Raw genomic sequence first — 21,957 nt, 5'->3', positions numbered from 1 at the left:
GGGTAGACAATTTCTTACATTTCGATTTTTTGAATAAGTATGTAGGTATCTTAACTTTCAGGCTCACGTTGAATTCAATTTTTTTACATCGTAATTACGCCGTGATTACCAGAATTCGTTAAAGGTGCCTTTTACATTTAATAGGTAACAGGTTCTTTCCAAAAGTTAAAGTCCCAGCGACATATACGTATCTCGTGATATGGTCGGGGAGCATGCCCAAGCCGGATGGTCTCGTATTTTAAACGAAGTTGAACCTGAAGAGTGAAGATGATATGAATAGCCGTTGAAGCCATCCCAATCGACAAAACAAAAATTCTTTAGCTAAAATAAATCGAAAGAGCAAGCAAAAGTATATGAGCGATCAAAATTTTGGACGCCCAAGGTAAATTTCTAAAAATCATAATTCAAGCTGAATTTTTTTTTAAAAATCACAATTTCACCAAATTGCATAGAAAACTGAAATTTAGTGAGCACCCTGTTTTCGATCTCCCGAATTAATTGGATACAGTTTCGAAGCATTTTGAGAAGTTCTGCAGCCCCTAACAGATTTTTCGAAAGGTGACGAAAGTGACAGATGTCAAAATCCGCGAAAATTTTACTTAATGAAATAATTGGAAAGTAAAATGTACGTTATAGCCTAATTCCATAAGTGTAACGATAACGATTATAATCAATTATATCCGATTAATAATCGCCGATCATTTTCAATCGTCCATATAATCGATTAATCGGTCGTCGGTCCTTTGGATCAATTTTTTATTCAATAAACAACTCAAATTGAAAAACCCCACTCTGTTTATTGTTTTAGGGTCTAAACTATCGATTAAGCCCATTTTCAACCCGAACACAAAAAAAAACGTCAAAAATTGTTGCCTAGTGTTATGTAACTTATTTCATTTTTTACACATTACGCATTTCCTGTCAATTTTCTTGGAGGACAAATAACAGATAAACATGGGCCCATTAATCGATTATATCCGATTATTATTGGGTATTAAATAATCGATGCAGCATCGATTATAATCGTTACTCCTCTGCCTAATTCCAACATGCCGGGTCGACTGGAGCTGATGTTTGACCTTTATGAAACCGCCAACAGCTTCTTAGAAATTTCATTTCATTTCACCAAAAATACCATAAAATCGGTCAAAATGAACTTCAACATCAATCTTATCTGACCGATTACATGCCCTTTTTCCAAAATCGATTAATGCCGGTTCAGAACCGCATATTTTTCAAGTTTTCAATTAATGAAATCGCTGGAGAAATTTAAACGTTTCTAAACTGGCTGAAATCGAGTTTTGAAAAATACTGTGTAAATGATCAAGTACGTCACTAACAAGTTCTAATCGCGTTCATCAAAGTTGATTTGCTAGTTTTTTATGGCACTTGATCAGGAATTTTCAAAATATAGCTGGAGGGTGCAAAACGGTTGAACCATCTTCAATCGGCTTAGCTGGTTAAAATTAGGGTATGAATAAAAAAATTCAGCCTTTTAAACTTCATTGGGTCAAGTTTTGTGAAAATTTAAACTTCCAAAAATCTGCAGGAGGCTCCAGAACTACTCGAAACGGATCGAAATTGTTTTCAAGCAGTTTGGGAGGTCGAAAAAACCCACTGTATTTCAAATTTATAGATTGATTTGTTAAAGTTCGAATTTTTCTTTCACTTTTGGCCCTAATTTGTTTTTTAAAAATTCATGAAAAATCGAAAAATGAACATCAGCACCAAAAAGTTTGGCCGGTAACGTGGCCACGTACTTTTACATGCTCTGTCGATTCATCTTCGCACAATTTAAAATGGTAATTATTTAATAGAACCTAATTTCAAATTGTTCAAAGGCTGGGGTATGCTTTTCTCAAACATTTTCATATTTTAAATAAAGCTCCGTCAATATAGAGGAAACGAAATGTAAGTGAGGTAACTTTTCTTTTAATTCATATCTCTTTTTAAACGCAAATACAAGGGCTGCATTCGTATATCTTAAAGGATCCGTAATACCAACGTCATACTGACCCCATTGTGTGGTGGTACAAACATAGCCCCACCAACCTGAAAGGAACAATTGTCCAACTTCAAGATTTCCTCAACTAAAAACCCTATTTAAGCGCCACTAACATTATGGGATATCAGATCCACTGGTGTACGAGCGGGAGAGGGGGCGACATCACGTTATTCATTTCAGAAGTCTGCTAATGCTCATCATTTTCAAAACATTCACCCGATTGGAAAGTTTCTATCACGAAAAATTGTTAATGGTAATCAGGAGACGACATAGACATTCGGGACCCACGATGATGAATTTAATCGAAAGAAGGGTTTTGAAATGTCGAAAATTTGAAAAATCAGTAAGTATTTCAATCATTTTCAAACGTTTTATCCGCGTTGACCTTTTCAGCTCAATAGGGTGGGTCATTTCTAGTTTTTTTCGTTTTTTTTTAAATTTGATAAATCCTCACAAAAAATCCCGGCAAAATGACTTCAAGTCCTCAACGCCTAAGGCGTAGGAAAAATTTCAAACTCTTAGTTCAATACCAACCTCCCCAGTGAGAACTCGTTATTTGAAAATTTTTATTATGAAGAAAACATTTTGAAAAAGTAGAAATTTTAAAACACTTTGAGCTCTTGCAAGGCAGACTTAGCATTACCCTATAAATCAGAAATAATTTCTGCGCTATGTTGAGAAAATTTGGTCATGATTTTTCGTCAGAATCCATCAAACTTCAAAGGAAATCAAAAAAACGACCTACCCTGTTGTATACCAGCTTCCATCCAGTTTTACAGTTATGTGTATCAAGTCAATGCACGAAAATGTTTCAAACTGGAGGAAATTTTTTTTCGAAACTCTGGAACAATTTACCCTACTTCATTATTCCTCCAACAGTTCCAAGACTATTAGTTACATCAAAGCATTGTATGTACGTAGTTGAAAAGTCCGCGTCAATTCTCCAGTCAAAAAAGTTTCCAATCGAAAATATGATGGTTATTTTCAAAAATTTCTAAAAATTCGACTACGTTTTTTAAAAACCAGCCAGTCGATTGGTAATTGGTATAATGTTGGCAACACCATGTGCAACAGGTACCCATTATTGACGATGAATTTTTTTATGAGCTGAAGTGGAGAAGGCAGAGACGACATTTGATTTCGTGATAAAAAGATGATAATGACTTTCTAAGCAGTCAAAATATAGCCAGAGTATGCAAATACGAACATTAGTTCGTTGATAAGCATCTTTGAAACGGTCTCAGATCACAGATCGCGTGAAACAGAAAACAATACAAATACGCACAACAGAACACAAAAAGATACCGTGCAATCCACTCGCTTATAGAATTTGCGATTTGGCGCACATGGACTTAAAAGCTGCGATGTTTTTATTCAAATAAGTAGCCTATGTTCTCTGTACGGTCTCAATTTCCATATTATGAATCTCGTTATGAGTAAAATCCAATATCGCAAATCTTTCTTTTTAACGCGATATGCGGCGAACAAACGAACTTCTCGTTTATAAAGTAGAATCGCAGCGTGAAGTGCAATAATGAAATAATCACGTGCGCGGCGATTCAATACATACCCAAATGAGTGGTTTTTCACAAAGGTACTTAATTAAATAAATATGCCGGATTACTTCGATCTCAACGAGCGTATTAACAATTTACCTGCACGCTCGACAGTAAGTAAAGTACGACTCACACGTGATACAAGCATTTTACATACACACGTACATATCTATAACTTTCTAGGCTATAGAAAATTTTCGTATCACTGGATGTAAATCATTAAAATACACGTATCTGTGGGTTACGGAATGTGAGAAGGTAATTACTTTAAAGTCGATAGCACAAAGGTATATAGGGAAGAAAATAAATAGACCGAGAGGTACCGAGGAGAGCAATATGATCTCTTCCAGTCAATAATCGTTTTTCATATATCAATGTCTGAGATGCAGTACAGTCATTTATTGAATACTTAGCTTCGTACACCCAAAGCCGTTAATATTTTGACCTTTGGAGGTATTTGTTTCAACATAGATGGAGTGTTGTTTTTATATTTTATTTAGCAGAATAAGTACCTACGTGTTGAGAAGAAGTTTTTATTCGCTTTTTTTTTGTAGGTGCTTTGTGAACCTGTTTTTTTTCATCATTTATTACTGCTGCTTTGAAAAAGAGCAACGTGCAATTTTCATTTTTTTCCCACTTGTAGCGAAATTAATTTTTTGAAAAAGAATGATAAATTTTTACTCGTTTCCTGGTTTCTAAATATTTTTAGAGGTGGTTCGTCGAATTCCTGTAACTATCGTCAAATTAGTGACATGTATCGGTATTCAACTCGACGTTATTCAACTCAATTAAATGTAACAACTTTACGAGAAGGGAACAATTGGCACAGATTCAATTCGGCGAAGATGAATTTGAATTTCTTATAACTCATTTCACGAGTGGTAGCTAAATCAGTATTTCTTCAAATTTCCCTCAAATCGAAATGAAAGAATACAGGTGAGCAAAAAATTGAAAATTCGAACTGCAAATTTCATTGCAACAGGGTACATTTTTTAATTGATTTAACCACTCTTGGCTGTCAAATCGCGGCCGAAGTTGATAAAGAACTACACCATGTTCGATATTTACAAGTAACAAGCTGACTAATTCGCAATAATCAGTCGAGGTACAAAAGGTACCTGGCTCACAAAAGCCATCCTATTTCAAAGAAACGCGCCCGTACATTAGCTGGAATTCTTTTGTAAGATCCCTTTCTCAAATTCTCGGGTTGCAGAACGCTCTCGTTTATTTATCATTTCCGTTACTCGAACTCTTTTTGATGTTTACACTTGGATAAATTTGTGTGTCATTTGCGGTACGGATCGGTTTGTCGCTCCATTGTGCCCAGAGAACTTTATCGGTGGTAATTGATCATTCAGATACAGATATAACCGATATAAGATTACGGAGGGATGACTTCATATTTGGCAGATACGGTGAAAATCGAGGAGATGGAGATGGAGAAAATAACAGGGTGGCGAATGCGATTTGAAACGGACGATGGACAAAATTATGACAGAAGTTGTCAACTTTGTCGAATTTCTCGACCAATCAGAACGCTTTATTTAAATTGCTAACATGGGAGTTTAGCCGATGACAATTTTATTCTCAGCTTTCATTTATCATGTTCTTTTTTTTTTTATAAATTTCAATAAAAAAACTCCACACGGAATAAAAATACAATTCTAACATTGAAAAAAAAAATTCTTCAATAATGAAAAAATCGTTCATCAGTTGGTCAATCGAAAAACATCAATTGACAGGGTGTATAACAAAATCTGAAAACTAAAAAGGACTTTTGAAGGACCTTGGAAGGACATCAAAAAACAAAATTTTGTACTTTTTTCTTATTTTTTTTTCATTTTTTTTCAAACGACATATTTTCAAGTTATACTTTGTCACGCCTCAAGCACCCTCGCTTACTTTTTAGGCATCAAAATTGAGTAAGGTAAACTACTTTGATGAACAATTACAATATCAGGGATGGTACTCAAATTTTTCTCAAAAAAATAACTTTAGTAACCAAAAAGTAATCAAAAAAGTGACTAAAAAAATGTTTAATGTAATAAAAAGGAGCTGAGCAAAAAACTTTCCATACAAAACCATTACATTTTATTTTCAGAGGTGTGAGGAAACGATGCGTGGTGGGAGATGGAGAGGGGGTGAGACTGAGACATTCATTCAATTTTTCTCGCTAGATTTTCCCAGTTTTTTACTCCAAACTCCCCCCCCCCCTCCACACCAAGATTTTTTCCAAAGAATTGGCCAGATGTGGTTCGAACCATTTTTTAAAAAGGGAAGTTGGAAACAAAAATGTCGGATAGAAAATTTATTTGAATCAATTTTTATTGATTCGATGGGTGAAAGCTGTGAAAAATTGATGAATTCAAAACGTAAAACATCATTTTTTATGCAAAAAGTGATTTTCATAGCTTCAAAATTTACAAATTTTGAAAGTTTTCAGAAAATTTTATAGGTATTTATTATAGTTAAAAATATGAATAAACGTCCGAGCGAAGTGAGGGCAAAAGCTTTCGAAAATTCACAATTCCTGAGTAGTAAAACAGCATTATTTTTAATTTGAGGAGTCATAGGTATTTTTCTACCCTTTAACTTCGGTCAGAGAAAAGAAAAGAAAAATTAACTAGCCCGAGCGAAGCGAGGGCGAAAGCTGTGGAAAATTGATACAATATGAGACATAAAAGAACACCATTCCTAATTTTTATTAAATGACAGAATTAATAGAAAATTCGGAAAAAAGAAGGACCTTCGGTCAAAAAAAAGGACTTTTTGAAAAAGAAGGACCAACGGGCAAAAAGAAGGACTTTTACCGACCTGGAAGGACCTTTAGACACCCTGATTGAATACAAGAAACAAAAAAAAAACATAAAATTCGCTGATTGCAAGAGTGTTTTAGCTTTTTGCTTGTTCGTTACTTTGAAATATTCATCTTAAAATGCTGAAATTCAAATTAAAAAAAAAATTAAATAATTGTCGCTTCAAATTCATGAAGCATTGGCTCAAGAATGATCAATATACATTGGCCTTCAAGTTAGAACACCTGTACCTGCATACAACGTGCAATTTAATTCAAATACCTACCTAGTTTACTACCTTTTAAAATTGTAAAATACCCACTCAAAAAATCAATCAAAATTAGGTGCTCCACATTATGTTTAATAACTCATTAAAAATCTCACCAAAATCGTAAAGAAAAGGGTTCGATGGAAAAACTTGAAAAAACAGACACACACACACAAACACACATATAGAAATATGATTGTAATGTAACACTTCAACATGAGAAAATTTGTTCAGAATTTTAAAAAATGATTCACAGGTATAAATTCTTTACAATAAAAAATTGCCTCCAAACGTTCAAAAAGTCATAAAAAATTCGACTAAAAATCATGAATGAATCGGTTTCAAACGAGAAAATATTCAAAAAGTTCAATCCAATAAAACAAGGTTTCCAAAAAATCGTGAAAAAAAAATCTGGTTGATTTCTTACACTTAAAACACGTTCAAAATTCATCAAAATTATGCACATCGAAATCAGGTATAAGAAAAAACTTTCTCGAACTGTCAATAAAATAAGCCACTACTAAAAATTCTTCAATAAAGCTAGAATTTATTTACATAGAAGAAAGCATTCAAATTCACAAAAGGCTATTATACTCAAAATGGGAAATTTTTCAAAATTTCACATGAGAACCCATTTTAAATCTCAAAATCAGCAGTTGAATTTAGGAAAAGGAAACTTTGGTTTTGAAAATTTGGTCACTTCCGGTGATTAAAATTTTATCAGATGCAAATCAGACCTTTTTCCACATGTATAAACATCATTTGAAATCTGAACTGGACGAAGCGAAATTGAAAGAACATGCAAAAATACATCACTAGCCAACATTTCACTGTCCTTGAGTGCACTTTTGATTTTCAGGTGAATTTTTGAAAATCAAAATAATTTTATCAAAACCTTTTGTATGTTAAAAAACCCCTCCTTGAGGGTTTGATGATCAACTGTTTCGAATCATTTGTGGGCAGTTCTGAAGCCTCCATCAGATTTTCCAAAGTTGAAATTTCTACAAGATTTTACTCAATGAAGTTGGAAAGCTAAATTTCAGTCTTCACTCCAATTTCAACATGCTTAGTCAACGGGAAGTGCAGGTTCTAATCAATTTGAGGCTCTTCCAGCCATAATTGGGAAACTCGAGATTTATGAAGAGGTGTCCAAAAACCCGTCTAATGCAACTATATCGCAGTTATCGCACTCATAAATATGATTGGTGCTTGTTAGTGACCTACTTGACTGATTATATTCCACTTCTCCAAAATCAGTTATTGCCTTTACAAAAAGATACGTATTACCTACCTATTTTGCCAACGACTTCATCATTGGAAATTTGAAAACTATACGGTTCTGAGCAGGCAGAAACAGATTTTGGGAAAATGGTGTGTAATCGGCAAAGTAGGCCATTAAAAACACTATCGCGTTTATACGTGTTGAAGTGGATCGTACAGTTTTTGTGGCACATTTTGAAAATCTGAAATTTCTAAAAATACGACTGAAGACTCCAGAACGATTTGAAACTATCTCCAGTTGACTCAGCACATTAAAATTATTGTATGAAATAAATTTCAGCTTTAAGTACAACTCCATTGAATACATTTTTCTGGAAAATTTCAGCGTACAAATAAAATTCGCTGGAGGCTCCAAGTACTGTTTCTAATCAATTTGAGGGCCCGAAAAAATACGAGTAGGTACAACACACACTAAATTTAAGCTTTCCAGGTCAATTTAATTGGGTTACATTTTGATTTTTTTCACATTCCCAACTCAAAGCTGATTTTTGAAAATTCACCAAAATTCGAAAAATGCACTTCAGCACTTTAAATTCTAGTAAATGATGTAGGTAGGTATATATTATGCTTACTTTTTTAATTCAACAGTGTTCGATTCAGAAATTTTTCAGTGAGTTATGATACCTTCCTTGTGATGCCAGAGCCATGAAAAAAAGTAAACAAAAACGGATAATTTTTATCCCTAAGAAACTCAGGAAAACCCTACGTAGGAATTTGAATTCTCAAAAATCTCAACATACGAAGTATCTACATCTTCTTCTGCCTACCCAGAACCTACTCAAGTACTATTCATGACCTCCAGGTAATTCTTTTCCTTACACACATCAATTCCATTCTACGTTTCAACACTGGACAGGAGGGTGAAAGGGGGTAAATGTCCAATTCATATGCAAACCAACGATAAATCTATACACAGGGGAGCAGGATTACAAGAAACTACCACTCTCATTATATCGCTGCAGCCTTTTTCGAGCCTTTTCAATAACTACATATTATTGTTATTCGACGCTTCATTTACAACAAATCGAACAATTAATCGAACCGCGATACGCGATGGTTCCTCTACCTAAACGTTCAACTCGTTAATTCACGATTCTTTTACACGACGAACGCGACCAACGTTTGTTTAGAATTAAAAAATTTGCATTCGACAAACACGCTGAATGATGATTTGATTATAAAAACGACAAACAAATCGTATTGTGGTGGTTAATTCGAAGATTCGTTGATTGGAATAGATTCATCGAAGCGTAAAATTATTCAAACGTCGACAAAAAAGGATTAACCAAGACTTCGTGTCGAACTGGAAAAAAACAATTGACTCTTTTGATAATCGTTTCCTACTCTAAAATTATAATTAAATACGACTTCTTGGTTTTAATACGAATTCGATTAATAGCCGCGGGATATTTTTTCCGAAGATTTATTTCTCGCTGAGCTTTTTCAAGGGGGTAACCACCGATGTCTGTATTATAATGTAATTAACAATGAAGATAATAGATTCGTAATGTGAAAAAATTATCGTAAAGCCTACGTTATGAAACTTTTTTTTTTATGGTGAAAGAACGCCCACAGTGAGGAGACTCTGAGTATAGGTACTTTTTAACAAGCAGTCGAAACAAGCATGTTACCAGATTCGTAGCGTACGTGTTGATAATTTGCTACAGAAATAATGGGCGAAAAAGAAAAAAAAAAGGTACGAAAAATAAATAATTTTGAGATATCACGAACCATGACAGAAAATTAAGAGCTCATTAAAAGAACACGTCGTACAGAAAATTTGTAGCATTGGTAAATGGTGGACAAAATACGTGAATCTCTGAATAGGTAGTGAAAATATCTTACTGTTTTTTATCTGCGTTACGTATGTACGACGACGACGGTATAACTATTTTCACGGTTCACGGAGCGTATCTGGCTTTTTACTGGCATCTTTTTGAAAAGCCGCCAGATTCTGTTAAATTCGTTTATTACGCCGTTAATTAACACGTTATCAAAGTACAACCGACCGAACGAAATGAAGTTGTTCTGATATTTTTTGACAAATTTTAGGTAACTACGAGTAGAATATACGAATACACGTCGGATAGATTTTTATTTTGTGTACTATTTTCCTGTTTTGATGTCTCCGAATATTCAGTCGAAAGTTATGCGTGAAGAAGCAAATTTTTCAAATTCCTCCGATCATCTCTTCCTCAAAATGAGATACTACTTTCCTTCTATTTGTATTTCATAAATAATTTTTGAAGTTTTATTCTCTGAAGTTCAAATTTTTACTTCACTGGCACGTTTGATTGGATCTACGTCCACTTCGCCTCCTTCAAAAAAACAAATTCACAAGATTCAATCAAGATACGATATCGCTTCGAGCAAAAATGATCGAAACATTTCTGATATATCACGCAGAGATCGGTCAGTTCATTTCAAAACTTCATCCAGAGACCTATACGTACATTCGACAAATTTGAATAATGCTAAATGACTATTTCCAATTTTTCGCGCTTTTCTTCATAATATTCGTAAGTATTAATTCACCTGAAAATAGTTTCCTTATCGACACGTTATTGCTCCTGAATTTTAGACCACTAATAGGTATGTTAAAAACACGATACACATAACTTAGTGGCAAGAACATGAAGCGGTAAAAGATATCAATCAAATTTTTTTATCCGAGGACTTGGTGCCAAAATTTATCCCACATGCGCCTAAAGAATACTGTACGGTGAGTTGAAATAAATTACCAGGTGTGTAATAATGATTCTGGGTAATTTCATCGTTTAATTGAGACGTCGGTTTTAATTACCACAGGTGATATTTCAACCGAACGTAATTATTTCGACGGGCGAACATTATCGCCAATATCAAACGTTGAATGAACCCGAAGTTCGCTGGAATGCATCGGATGACAAATTTTATACATTGTACCTGGCAGGTAAATTTTTTCACGGTATGGTAGATGAGCAAAATGGCGGATTTTCGTACCTACGTTGTTACATTTTTGCAGGGGTAAGCAATATCGATTTCGTATATCCGGATCAAGTATTCGTTTGCGAACCAAATCGTTTTCCTAGAGGAGAATGGATTCAATGGATTGTAACCGATATTCCAGGAGAGAAAATTTCCAAGGGGAAAATTCTATATCCGTTTGCGAATTTCTCAAATCCATCGGATATAGGTTTGCTTTTTGATAGTGATTCATTTCAATAGTCCAGTAGTGTAAATTAAGCTTCTATCGAGGAGTAAGTAAATTGAATCATGATCAATTTCGAAAATTGAAATACCTCGTAATTATTTCTGTTACAGTGAGACAAGCTTACGTATTCCTAGTTTTTGAACATGTACAAAAACCCATGCTTGAAATCAAAAATGAAAAACAGAAGCAGCAAAGATTCACCTATGCGTAAGAAAACAAGCATATTCAATTCCGTTTAAACAGAAAGGTGCCGGATAGGGCACTCAAAAGTACTAATTTGTTCTCTGCTTACATTCTAATTGAGTGATAAAACCGATATTCTACAAAAAAAAAAATCTCAAAGAAGTCATGATTTTCATCCAACAAATTCAAATTATATTTTCGATCTCAGGTTCATTATCCACAAAAACATGAAAACGTACTGAACACACCTTGAAAATTTCACTCAGATTCGTTCACTTGTATCTTTTCTGAATTGTTCACCGGTTTTTTGGTTCTTTGAAATTGTAGAAATTCCAAAATTCGACTATGAAACATTCGCGTCGTAAGCATATAGCATTCCAAAGTTCAAGAATACATAAATGTACTTTCTGTTCTGTAAACCGTAAGCTTACTCATCGTTCTCATTGCTACCCTCCAACTCGAATTGAGCAATTCATATTTGAATTAAATTGCAGGCATTTGGAGCATGACTTTACACCAGTACGTCACTTCATGAAAAAATTGAAAAATGCTACTTTATTGGCTGGAAACTTCTTTTATCTAATTTTGGATCCTATATCTTCAAGTAAGACAGTATCAAGAATACGCTTATCATTTCCTGTCTTCGAATGCATACGAAAAAAATCACTCATAAATTGCACAAGTATACACACAGATAACGATTAATTATGATTTTCAGCTCGCGTTCCTCAAGAAAAAACTACCATCACTTCATAAATGATCGAGGATTATTCAAATCACTCGATTCGTTAAAATGAATACGTACGAGTATGCACTAACGACTAACGAGTTTGTTCAAATTTCAAACAACTGCGGGAAAAAACACGAACAATCGAATCAAAAAAAATATAGGCATTTTAACATTTTATTCAGTCATATCGTTTTACTCTCCCTCCTGCAAAGACCACAACGCAACAATTCCCACAAATGAAACACACTAGTAGAATGTCACACAACGAAAGGGAACTTGTGATAAGCTTCAAACAGCAAGCAGTTGGTTTTTGTACACCACCATTTATATGAAAAATGCATGTCTTGCATTCTAATAGATAATTAATTATCAAGGATGGTCTCTCAACAAGTAATGATTTCGATTCGAGTAAAATTTCAGTTTTCGAATCTGTCTTAAAACAATTTCCGAAGCACATTTTTTTCAATTTCTACTTAATTTACAAGCGATTAATTTTTTTTAAAAACTTTTAAATTAGAAGATAAGTCATCGGTAAATCGCTGATTGCAAGAGGGTTTCTGCATTTTGCAGGTCAATCTTTGAAACACCAAAAAAATGTAACCAAGAAAGTAAATCGCTGATTGCAAGAGGGTTTCTGCATTTTGCGGGTCAATCTTTGAAACACCAAAAAAATGTAACTAAGAAGATTTTATTCATATTCATAACCGCATACCAATAATGAAAAGGCTCTATTTCGAAAGTTTGTATTTTATGATTCCCAATAGCTAAGTAGGCTCATTTCGACTAGAAAATAAGGTTATATTGCTTTTGACCCGTGCCCCAAAGTTACATACTTACCTCTTTTTCTCACGGAAATTCAACAGTGGTACATGAACATGAAAATCAAAAAAAAAAAAAAAACGTTAAAAGGGAAAGCTTGGGATCTTTCAAAATTTGGGAGAGGGGGCCCACCTCTCTCAATTTTGAGCAGCCCTCAGTTTCTCCTTAAAAATCATTCCGGGTTCAAAATGCATAGTACATACATATATAACGGAGCAAGTAAGTACACAGTTGAAACACTTAAGGCTTCTAGAGTAAAAACTATTTTTAACTTTCTTTGATATTTTCCATGAGAAGGAAAGAGGAATGGAGACACGAATTAAAATCAATGTTTGGAGCTGAAATTTTTGGAATCTCATTTTTTCTCTATCCAAAATGAATCAATTTAGCTACTTATAAGAAACCATAAAATAAAAAAAAACTCTGACTAGCTTTGATTAACTATTAATAAGGGTTTTTTCAGTATGCATTTACATATAAGCAAATGATTTTCTATGAAAGTGTGTATTCTTATTTCATCCAGTAAAATCCATAAACATACTACTATTCTTTAAAGCTGTTTGTTTCACGGAAAAACTTAGGATTATTACCTCATAAATGATCAAAATCAATGACCATATCATACGAAAAGGTATCCGCTCTAAATTAACCACGAATATTGATAAGCTTCAGATTGAACTTGTGCACCATCTTATCAAAACATTTTCGATCGATACCTAACGCAATTTGACGATAAAATTTGAAAACATTTCCTAGTACACTCAGTTAAGTGAATTATGCTCATAAGTAATTTTGAGAAACCTCCAAAAAAGTTATTTTCCCACAATGAAGTGCATACTGAGCGAATTTTGGTGCTGTCTACTTATCGTGCTTTTTTCAAATACCAACGTAAGTGTTATCAGTATAATAATTCAAAACGAATAAATGGGTAGGCAAAGTGAAATATTTTTAAAAACTGATCAAAATTCATTCGATTATTTTCGTTTCCAGTCAGAAAAATATAAGGACACAAACGCCAAGATCTTCGAAGAACACCAAATTGTACCTCATTTACTGCCTAGTAATCCGGAAGAACTTTGCACAGTAAGTTGAAAATGCTGCCCATTGCTCGCCATTTTCTGCACAAAATCACAAATGTTCATTTTTCAAAATAGGTGATTTATGAACCGAATCTAATCATTGCTACCGGCCAGCCATATTACATGTACCAAGTACAGGGTATACCTCAGATTATATGGGATTTCAGCGTTGAAAAATATTACACAGTAATAATACTTGGTGTGGATTTGTTGAAAATTATCAACTTACCAAACGTCAAGAGCAGGGATGTGAATTAATACAAATTGTGTTTGTTACATGGAATCGTTTTAGGTGCAATTCAAAACGAAATTCGGTACCCTTCAACAACAGCTCCCGAATTAAAAAATGAAACCGATGGTATAAAACCTCCCGTACAATCGTGGCATCATTTGGTTATCAGTGATATTCGTAAAAATAACGTTCAGTCTGGAACAATAATACAATCTCTCAATGTCAATCATGGAATCCAACCGAATGGTATGTACCTTAGCTAAGTAGTAGGTATCATTTCGATTCATCATCAAATTTTCCTTATCGTGAAACAAAAAAGAACTAAAAATTCCGGAATCATAAATGTGACTTTTTCATTTCTTTTTTCTTCAGAAACACATAAACTAGTATACGTATTTGCAGTTTATGAGCAACCTAAAAAGCTCAACCTTCAAGTCGATAATGGAGACAATTCGCCCAACAAGTAAGTGATGGTTTATGTTTTTTCACACAAAAAACACCCGTTGATAGTGGCATAGGCAACCTCTTTTAGGTAAATATGTACAAAGAGAACTCTCCCTAAAAAAAAAAATCATCCATCTAAAAAAACAAAACCAAACTGCTGCCTTCAGTCAGGAGGATATTCAACTTTACACACATGCACTTCTCAATGGTTGTCTACGTTACTACTGTAGGGGTAACTAATTCAGTTTACATTTCTTAGTTTGACAATTCTGAAAAATTTACACTAGTTTTTTCATGACAGATTACTCGAACGTTACTTCACTCCGTTATCAAATTATGTCCAAAACTTTAAAGACAGTATCTTGATATCTGCTAACTTTTTTTACGCTGTTCGTAAACCGAAAGGTCTAGTTCTCGATTCTTCTCCTGTGAGATTTCTGGATCCTTTTGCATAAACTGGAATCCTTCCAGAATAACATGTATACGTTTTTCATTTCAATATATTTTTGGACATGAAAATTTGTGTTTTGAATTTACCAGTGACTATGGTTGTCTACGCTACTGATAATGGGAAATGAATCGTAATTTTCAACACAGAAATACTGAAAAATTTTCAACTTTTTCCCACAGATTACTCGAACGTTATTTCACTCCATTAACGAATTACGCTCAAAATTTCAAAGATAGTATTCTGAAAGCTGCCAACTTCTTTTATGCTGTCCGCAAACCAAAAGGTTTAGTTTGGGATTCTTCTCCTGTGAGATTTCGGGATTTTAAATGGTAGTTCTGTATTCTTTCAGAACTCATACATTTCCCCATTTCAATGTAAATATATTTTTGGCAATTCAAACCTGTGTTTTGAATTTATGAAATATATCTAATCGCACATAACTAAACAATGCTCTACGTATAATTTCAAAAACCTCCGCTGTCATCGTCAAGACAGTGTGCCTATAAACATATTTGCCCCCTCCCCACAATTTTCCACACAAGAATCTGTTAATTTCACAGAAATTCGGATAATCAAAGAAGCACATTGATTCAGTGAACTTGTGGGCATGTTGAGAACTAAGCAAAGCATGTGGCATATCAATTCACTGTTCTGATAAGAGAAATTTCGGGTAATATTATCATTGGATCATCGAATGATTTTATCCACCTGTGCTACCTATACTGCTATGTTTTCGATTGACTCAGGACATTGAAAAACTGCACACTCTCAGATTTTCCCTCAAATTGAGTCACAGGATTAGACTAGAATTTCATGATGACAAAAGGCTACATGTTGTGTTTTTTCATTACGCTACTGTTTTCAGATATCAAGGTAAGTGTGATACGAAATTAAAATTCAACGTAGTTTCTTTAAAATAAATGCTTCGAAATTCAAATTTGACATTTTTTTTGCAAGTCAGAAAAGTACAAAGGTACTCATCTTTCTACAATATTTGAAGACAATCTGATTGTACCTCATTTACTTCCGAACAATCCCGAGGAACTCTGCACCGTAAGCCTGAAATCTACCCATCAACTCCCTTAATTATTAGGTATAGGTGCAATATCTGAAGTTACATCGATTGTATCCCAACAGATCATTTATGAGCCAAATTTGATCATAAGTACTGCCCAACCATACTACGTGTATCAAATACAAGGCTTACCCGAGATAGAATGGGACTCAAAATCAGAAAAATATTACACTGTGGTAGTACTGGGTAAGATAACTTGAAACAAATTGTAATGTAAAGAAGACCGTATCGTCACTAACGCATTCATTCATTGAAATATGTTGCAAGGTGCAATTCAAAAAGAAGTTCAACGACCTACCACGGTATCGGTACTGGAAAATGATACTAATTATACTCTACAGTGTCCAGTACAATGGTGGCACCACTGGGTAATTGTTGATGTTCGTAAAAATGATCTCAAGACAGGGACAATCATACAACCTTTCACTGTAAACTCGAATGTTCCTCAACCAAATGGTACTTGAGCTTACCGCATTTAGATAAAATCTGGATGGCTTTAAGTTTAAATCAAAATTTTCTTATTTCAGATACGCATAAGCTTGTCTTTGCATTTGCAGTTTATGAACAACCGAAAAAACTCAAACTTCAAGTAGATGATAATGAAAATTCACCGAAAGCGTAAGTAAATTGTTCTTTAAGCTGTTCTCATGGAACCACGATCAAAAAATTTTATAACCTCCAAAAACACAAAAATTAAAACTCCAACATTGGGAAAATTTCAAAATTTCAAAATCATGATAGGTAATTTGAAATATTATAATTAAACTTTTCTGCACCCACGTGAAAGAAATCTCATTGAACTGTAACCAATTGAAGAGCTCTATTCCAAAGTGGGTTAAGTCATCGATTTTTCAAAGTAAATTTTTCTGCAAGCAATTGTTCTATGTCCAAAGAAAGGAAAGGTACACCAAACTTTGCAAACAGACCAAATTTTAGCATCAAAAATTTTAAACGAATTTTTTGGAGAAAAAAGTGACTTAACCCACTTTGGAATAGTTAGAGCTCTTCAATTTTTGTTCAGTTCTCTTGTTATATCAGTTGTTGAATTTTTATGATTTTTCAAGAGCAGGTAGAAAATCTTTATTTACTTGAAGTTCTCGTTAAAATGCGAAAATTCTTCACCTTTCAACTATGTAGATGTACCATACATGAAAATATAGTGAAAGACTTTTCAGGTCTCCTGGCACCACTTAATCTCGACTTCTTTGTAAAATGAAAGCACAGAAATATTTTTCTCTCGTGAAACATCATCTGGAAACTGAAACTACGAGTTTCAAATTCCATTGAGCGCTTTTAATCGTTTCGACATCTTATTACACCTTCATTTCATTTTTCTCAGATTATTGGAACGTTACTTTACTCCCTTGTCAAAATACGTGGAGAGCTTCAAAGAAACGGTTTTAATAGCAGGAAATTATTTTTACGCCGTTTTCAAACCACAAGGCCTTGTTCTTGATTCCTCACCTGTCAGAAATCTACTCATGAAAGCTATTAAAAACAGAATGGTGATATAGAAGTGATCTTGGAAACGAATAAATTTTTTTACGTCAAATTCACTTTATGAATCAATTTCATCCACTTCATTCAGAACAAAAACCTGAAACTAAGGGCCATATTTATAAACGTTACTTAGGAACTGCTCAGCTAAGTAGCGGATTTCTTTTTAATTTTTCTAGCAAACGAATTAAAAATTTCATATTTTTAAAATAATATATGAATACTTTAGGATCTAATCTCTCAATTTAATGATAGATCCACTTTTAAAAATTCAATCATGACTGGAAAATTAACTTGAAAAATCATTACTTAGCCAAGCAATTCTTAAGTAACTTCTATAAATATGACCCTAAATGCATTTTCGTTCGCTACTACTCATTATTACTTACTATCAAAATTAATTTATTCTAATTGAATTTTTTATTTCCGATTACCTCACGAAAATGAATTCAGAATTATGGTTTGGAAGATTTCTTTAAAAAACGCCAAAATATTTCTCAAAAATAAATCAAAAGTTGACTTCTGTTCAAGAAGGATAAAATTATTCAATTTTTTTTTTTAAAACAAATTTTCAGTGGTTTTATTTTATGATGTTTGAGCCATGTTGAAAAACAAAATTGGTCAAACATGAAACTTCTTCATACAGATACTTACGTAGTACGCATTTCTCAGAATCAGACTTAGAATTTCATGAGCATAACGTATCTCAAAATCATTCTTTCCATTTTTTTTCAAATAGGGAACCTGATGCAAAATTTTACAGAAGCTTGGAAACCAAAATCACATTAAAAAAAAGAGAAAAAAAAATGTTGTGTATTGGTACCCTACCTACAACAAATTGATTAGATAGGAAAGTTTTCAATCAGATACCATTTCACCATAGACTAGATTAGTTTTAAAAATCAGGAGATATTCATTCATCACGCCATCGAAGTACATAAATTGAAATCGATAAAATTTTGTGTATCCCTTTGAATGTTGACAAACTGGATTTCCATTCTGTCTTGTAACATACAATGAGTTCAACAAAAGTGAATTTTCTCCTAGGCTGCATTACACTGTCAATTTTACACGATGTCAAAGTAAGTACCTACTCAGCAACGCACATAACTATAAGTGATTTGATGCCATAAAAAAAGCAGTCTTTCGTTCAACAAAACAATCAATTTTCTCGAAAATGCAGATGGGTATTCAATTTTTGTTGCAAAATATATAATACGCATAATATATTGACATCCAAACTGTCAAATTTTTTTCCTCGTAAGACCTACTCACGATGGAAGTTTTATGATTAAATATCAAAGGTCTAATTCAACTCAAATAATTCGCATTTTCAAAATGAAATTAGGCTCTCATTGTTCCTGTACTACGTAGCTTTGATCAATCAGAAACCTCTAAAGAGACATCTCCTTTCGCTCACACATTCAAAGACCACCTAATAGTTCCTCATCTTCTTCCAAGCATTCCAGAAGAAGTCTGCTCGGTAGGTTTCATCATAGTATATCTCAATTCTCAACACATAATAGTACAAAAATCTCAATTTTAACGATCATTTCATCTCAGGTTATCTACGATCCGAATCTCATTATTATCACAGGACAACAGTATTATTCCTATCAAATAGAAGGTGTTCCAGAGGTAACGTGGGACTTCAAAAGTGACAAATATTACACCTTAATCTTACGAGGTACGATCTCACTTGAACCATGTATTAATATGGAATTCGTCTAAATCCAAGCGATTTGAATTTAGGAGCATTTCAGAAAGAAGTCCAATACCCTAGTACGACAGCTCCAGTATTGAGAAATCTCAGCAGTACTCTTACCCCTCCAGAGAATTGGTGGCATCAATGGATAATTGTTGACATACGCAGAAACGAATTAGAAGCAGGAAATGTAATACAGCCCTACCTAAGATCAACCATAGCAGAGCCCAACAGTAATATACTCAAAACATTTTCTATTTCTCAAATTACTGACTTTATATCTATTCATAAATTATTACGGTAATTTAGGTACCCATCGAGTGATATATGCTTTTGCAGTTTACGAGCAACCGAAAAAACTTGATTTTGGATTAAATGATGGAAAAAATTCGCCCGAATCGTTAGTCTTTGAATGATAATCCTTATGTAAGGGCACCTCAAGAGGGAAAAATCTAAAATCAAAAACTTTTGCATTACAGATTGCTTCAACGATACTTCAATCCAATCTCAAGTTTTGAAAAAAGTTCTAACAACAGTGCTCTCGTGGCGGGCAATTTCTTTCAAGTGGTTCATAAGCCAAAGGGACTTGTTCTTGATACATCTATCGTGAGAATACTCAAGACTGGATTCTTCAGATAATTTAAAAATACATCAGAAGGCCGGAGTAAATTATTAAAATAGGTACACCAGCGCTCAAATGAAAATAAGGTTTATATTTCATTAGTTGAGCAAACACAAATAAATTAGGAATCTCTGATTTTGAGATTTGATAGCTTGAAAGGCCCTTATGATAAGACATCGCTAACAACCGCAGACAGATTCAAAACTTATACATTTACTCGTGAAATGACCATAACATCGGTGCTTGATCGTGGAAGTTTTTTGAAATTGATATCTTGTTATGAAGTTCAACATACTGAATTTATTCTCAAATCTTTTTCAACTGTCAATTCTATTGTCAACCAGTAGCGTGAGTAATCTCCAACAATACTTCATATTTTCGCATATTTCATTTTTTAGAAAAAAAAAATAAATAAAATATTATTTTTCGAAATGATTTTCTTTCTTCTTAAAAATTTTCACCAGGTAGTTCGCAATTGAAAATGAATCTATCACACAGATATTTCAAGAACACTTGATAGTTCCTCATCTTTTACCATCGAATCCCGAGGATTTTTGCCCAGTGACGTGAATTTTCTAGAAATTTCGATGAGTTGTTACAGTTTAGATTTACTTTCTGAAATTTCAATCCCCTTTAGGTAATTTATAAACCCGGATTGATAATTTCCACCGGTAAATTCTATTTCCCGTATCAAATCGAGGACGTACCGGAAATATCTTGGGATTTCAAATGCGACAAATTTTACACAGTGATAGCTATTGGTAATATCCAAATTCACGACCATAATTTCATTTTTCAAAAAATGAACACGTACTTAAACCATCAACAACCCCATTGAACTGTTCTAGAGGCAATTCAAAGACAAAATCTAAAAGTGACCACGACAACTGAAAATGTACGTTTTTTGGGTGCGCTCAAGAAAGTATACGAGAATTCCAGTACCGATAATTCAACTGAAAAGATCACGAAAGAGAACGATAACCTACCACCAGAGCACTGGTGGTATAAATGGGTGATTACCGACGTAGATGAAAATGATATTAACTCGGGGGTTACTCTACAGCCTTTTTCTTCAACCAACATCTTTCAACCAAACGGTACACTTCAGTTACGTACAACTCAAAAATCATGAAACATTTCCAACTGTACATTAACACATTCATTGTTATTTTGTTCACAGATACTCACCAATTAATCTGTGTTTTTGCAGTTTTTGAACAATCACAAAGATTCGAATTGAAAATTGACGATAAAGAAAATTCTCCAGACTTGTAAATATTTTTAATCATTCGCATCAGGGTAGACTTAAGGTTTTTCAATAGGTAACCATGCAACAGATTTCAAATTTAATGCATGGGTTGATCCGGTTTGGTAATACCAGTTATCATCTGATCCTCAATCAGTATTGTAAGAGCGAAACATGTACAAAAATTTCAATTCTTCAATTTATATCACCTCAGCAATTTCAAAGAGTAAGGCATTGACATTTGGAACATGAGGAAAGCTTTCAAATTTAACGAGAATGACGTATTCATAATTGAGCAATTTGACATCATCGCCCTCGTTCAAAAAGCTTATAAGAATTTACCCGCATTATAAAATATTCCATAAAATCGACTACTCCTACAAATCTAATCCGCATGTATTCTGATTCCAGATTACTTCGAAGTAATTTTACACCATTATCAAACTTCGCTCAAAATTTTCATGGAAAAAATACACTGATAAGAGGCAACTTTTTTTACGTTGTTCCTCAACCAGAAATTATCGCGTTAGATGATCCTGTGCAGAAAGTTCGAAGATTGACGTGGGGTCGTGCATTCAAACAAAAATACAAGAAGAACGAATACTAATCAATTTTTCATTTTTCAACTTGAATATAAGTGTGCCAAAAATAAACGATGTTCTGATGAAAAAATTCTCAAATGCAATAAATACCTACATCACGATTTCGATAAAATTATTCATTACTTCATTCATGACACAGTTGTGAATATCTTTAGGTTAAATAAATCTCTCAAA

At 33.6% G+C, this 21,957-nt stretch overlaps 5 protein-coding genes across 8 annotated transcripts in view; 4 read left to right on the top strand and 1 right to left on the bottom strand.

The window, feature by feature from the left end:
• LOC135836458 (uncharacterized) overlaps positions 1-21,957 on the bottom strand; it is a 145,038-nt gene that overhangs the window by 96,684 nt on the left and 26,397 nt on the right. The gene's annotated exons all lie outside the window — the stretch shown is intronic.
• LOC135836464 (putative odorant-binding protein A5) lies at positions 10,265-12,188 on the top strand. Of its 2 annotated transcripts, XM_065351318.1 has the most exons (7): positions 10,266-10,424; positions 10,529-10,627; positions 10,714-10,837; positions 10,910-11,080; positions 11,209-11,305; positions 11,776-11,885; positions 12,000-12,188. In XM_065351318.1, exons 1-7 carry the CDS (start codon positions 10,377-10,379, stop codon positions 12,035-12,037), a joined length of 687 nt encoding a protein of 228 aa, XP_065207390.1. In that variant the 5' UTR covers positions 10,266-10,376; the 3' UTR covers positions 12,038-12,188. The 2 variants fall into 2 exon arrangements, with proteins under 2 accessions (XP_065207391.1, XP_065207390.1); XM_065351319.1 differs by lacking the exon at positions 10,910-11,080 and having other exon boundaries at positions 10,265-10,424.
• Positions 13,478-15,104, top strand: LOC135836463 (protein D1-like). Its single transcript, XM_065351317.1, has 6 exons — positions 13,478-13,718; positions 13,821-13,913; positions 13,985-14,108; positions 14,202-14,387; positions 14,514-14,604; positions 14,887-15,104. Exons 1-6 carry the CDS (start codon positions 13,656-13,658, stop codon positions 15,038-15,040), a joined length of 711 nt encoding a protein of 236 aa, XP_065207389.1. The 5' UTR covers positions 13,478-13,655; the 3' UTR covers positions 15,041-15,104.
• Positions 15,574-17,663, top strand: LOC135836461 (putative odorant-binding protein A5). Of its 2 annotated transcripts, XM_065351315.1 has the most exons (7): positions 15,574-15,706; positions 15,783-15,909; positions 15,994-16,089; positions 16,174-16,297; positions 16,379-16,567; positions 16,639-16,729; positions 17,451-17,663. In XM_065351315.1, the coding sequence occupies exons 2-7, from the start codon at positions 15,850-15,852 to the stop codon at positions 17,623-17,625; spliced, it is 735 nt and encodes a 244-aa protein (XP_065207387.1). In that variant the 5' UTR covers positions 15,574-15,706; positions 15,783-15,849; the 3' UTR covers positions 17,626-17,663. The 2 variants fall into 2 exon arrangements, with proteins under 2 accessions (XP_065207387.1, XP_065207386.1); XM_065351314.1 differs by lacking the exon at positions 15,574-15,706 and having other exon boundaries at positions 15,713-15,909.
• LOC135836459 (uncharacterized) lies at positions 18,499-21,884 on the top strand. Of its 2 annotated transcripts, none has more exons than XM_065351312.1 (11): positions 18,499-18,690; positions 18,957-19,091; positions 19,172-19,295; positions 19,361-19,546; positions 19,623-19,713; positions 19,793-20,283; positions 20,404-20,496; positions 20,573-20,696; positions 20,784-21,032; positions 21,116-21,206; positions 21,593-21,884. In XM_065351312.1, the coding sequence occupies exons 6-11, from the start codon at positions 20,215-20,217 to the stop codon at positions 21,786-21,788; spliced, it is 822 nt and encodes a 273-aa protein (XP_065207384.1). In that variant the 5' UTR covers positions 18,499-18,690; positions 18,957-19,091; positions 19,172-19,295; positions 19,361-19,546; positions 19,623-19,713; positions 19,793-20,214; the 3' UTR covers positions 21,789-21,884. The 2 variants fall into 2 exon arrangements, 1 of the variants encoding a protein (XP_065207384.1); XR_010557044.1 differs by having other exon boundaries at positions 18,512-18,690; positions 20,400-20,496.

This window comes from Planococcus citri, chromosome 2, assembly GCF_950023065.1.
Source record: "Planococcus citri chromosome 2, ihPlaCitr1.1, whole genome shotgun sequence".
Lineage (NCBI taxonomy): Eukaryota > Metazoa > Arthropoda > Insecta > Hemiptera > Pseudococcidae > Planococcus > Planococcus citri.
The sequence above is the reverse complement of the archived record's forward strand: the minus strand, read 5'-3'. Positions and strand labels throughout refer to the sequence as shown.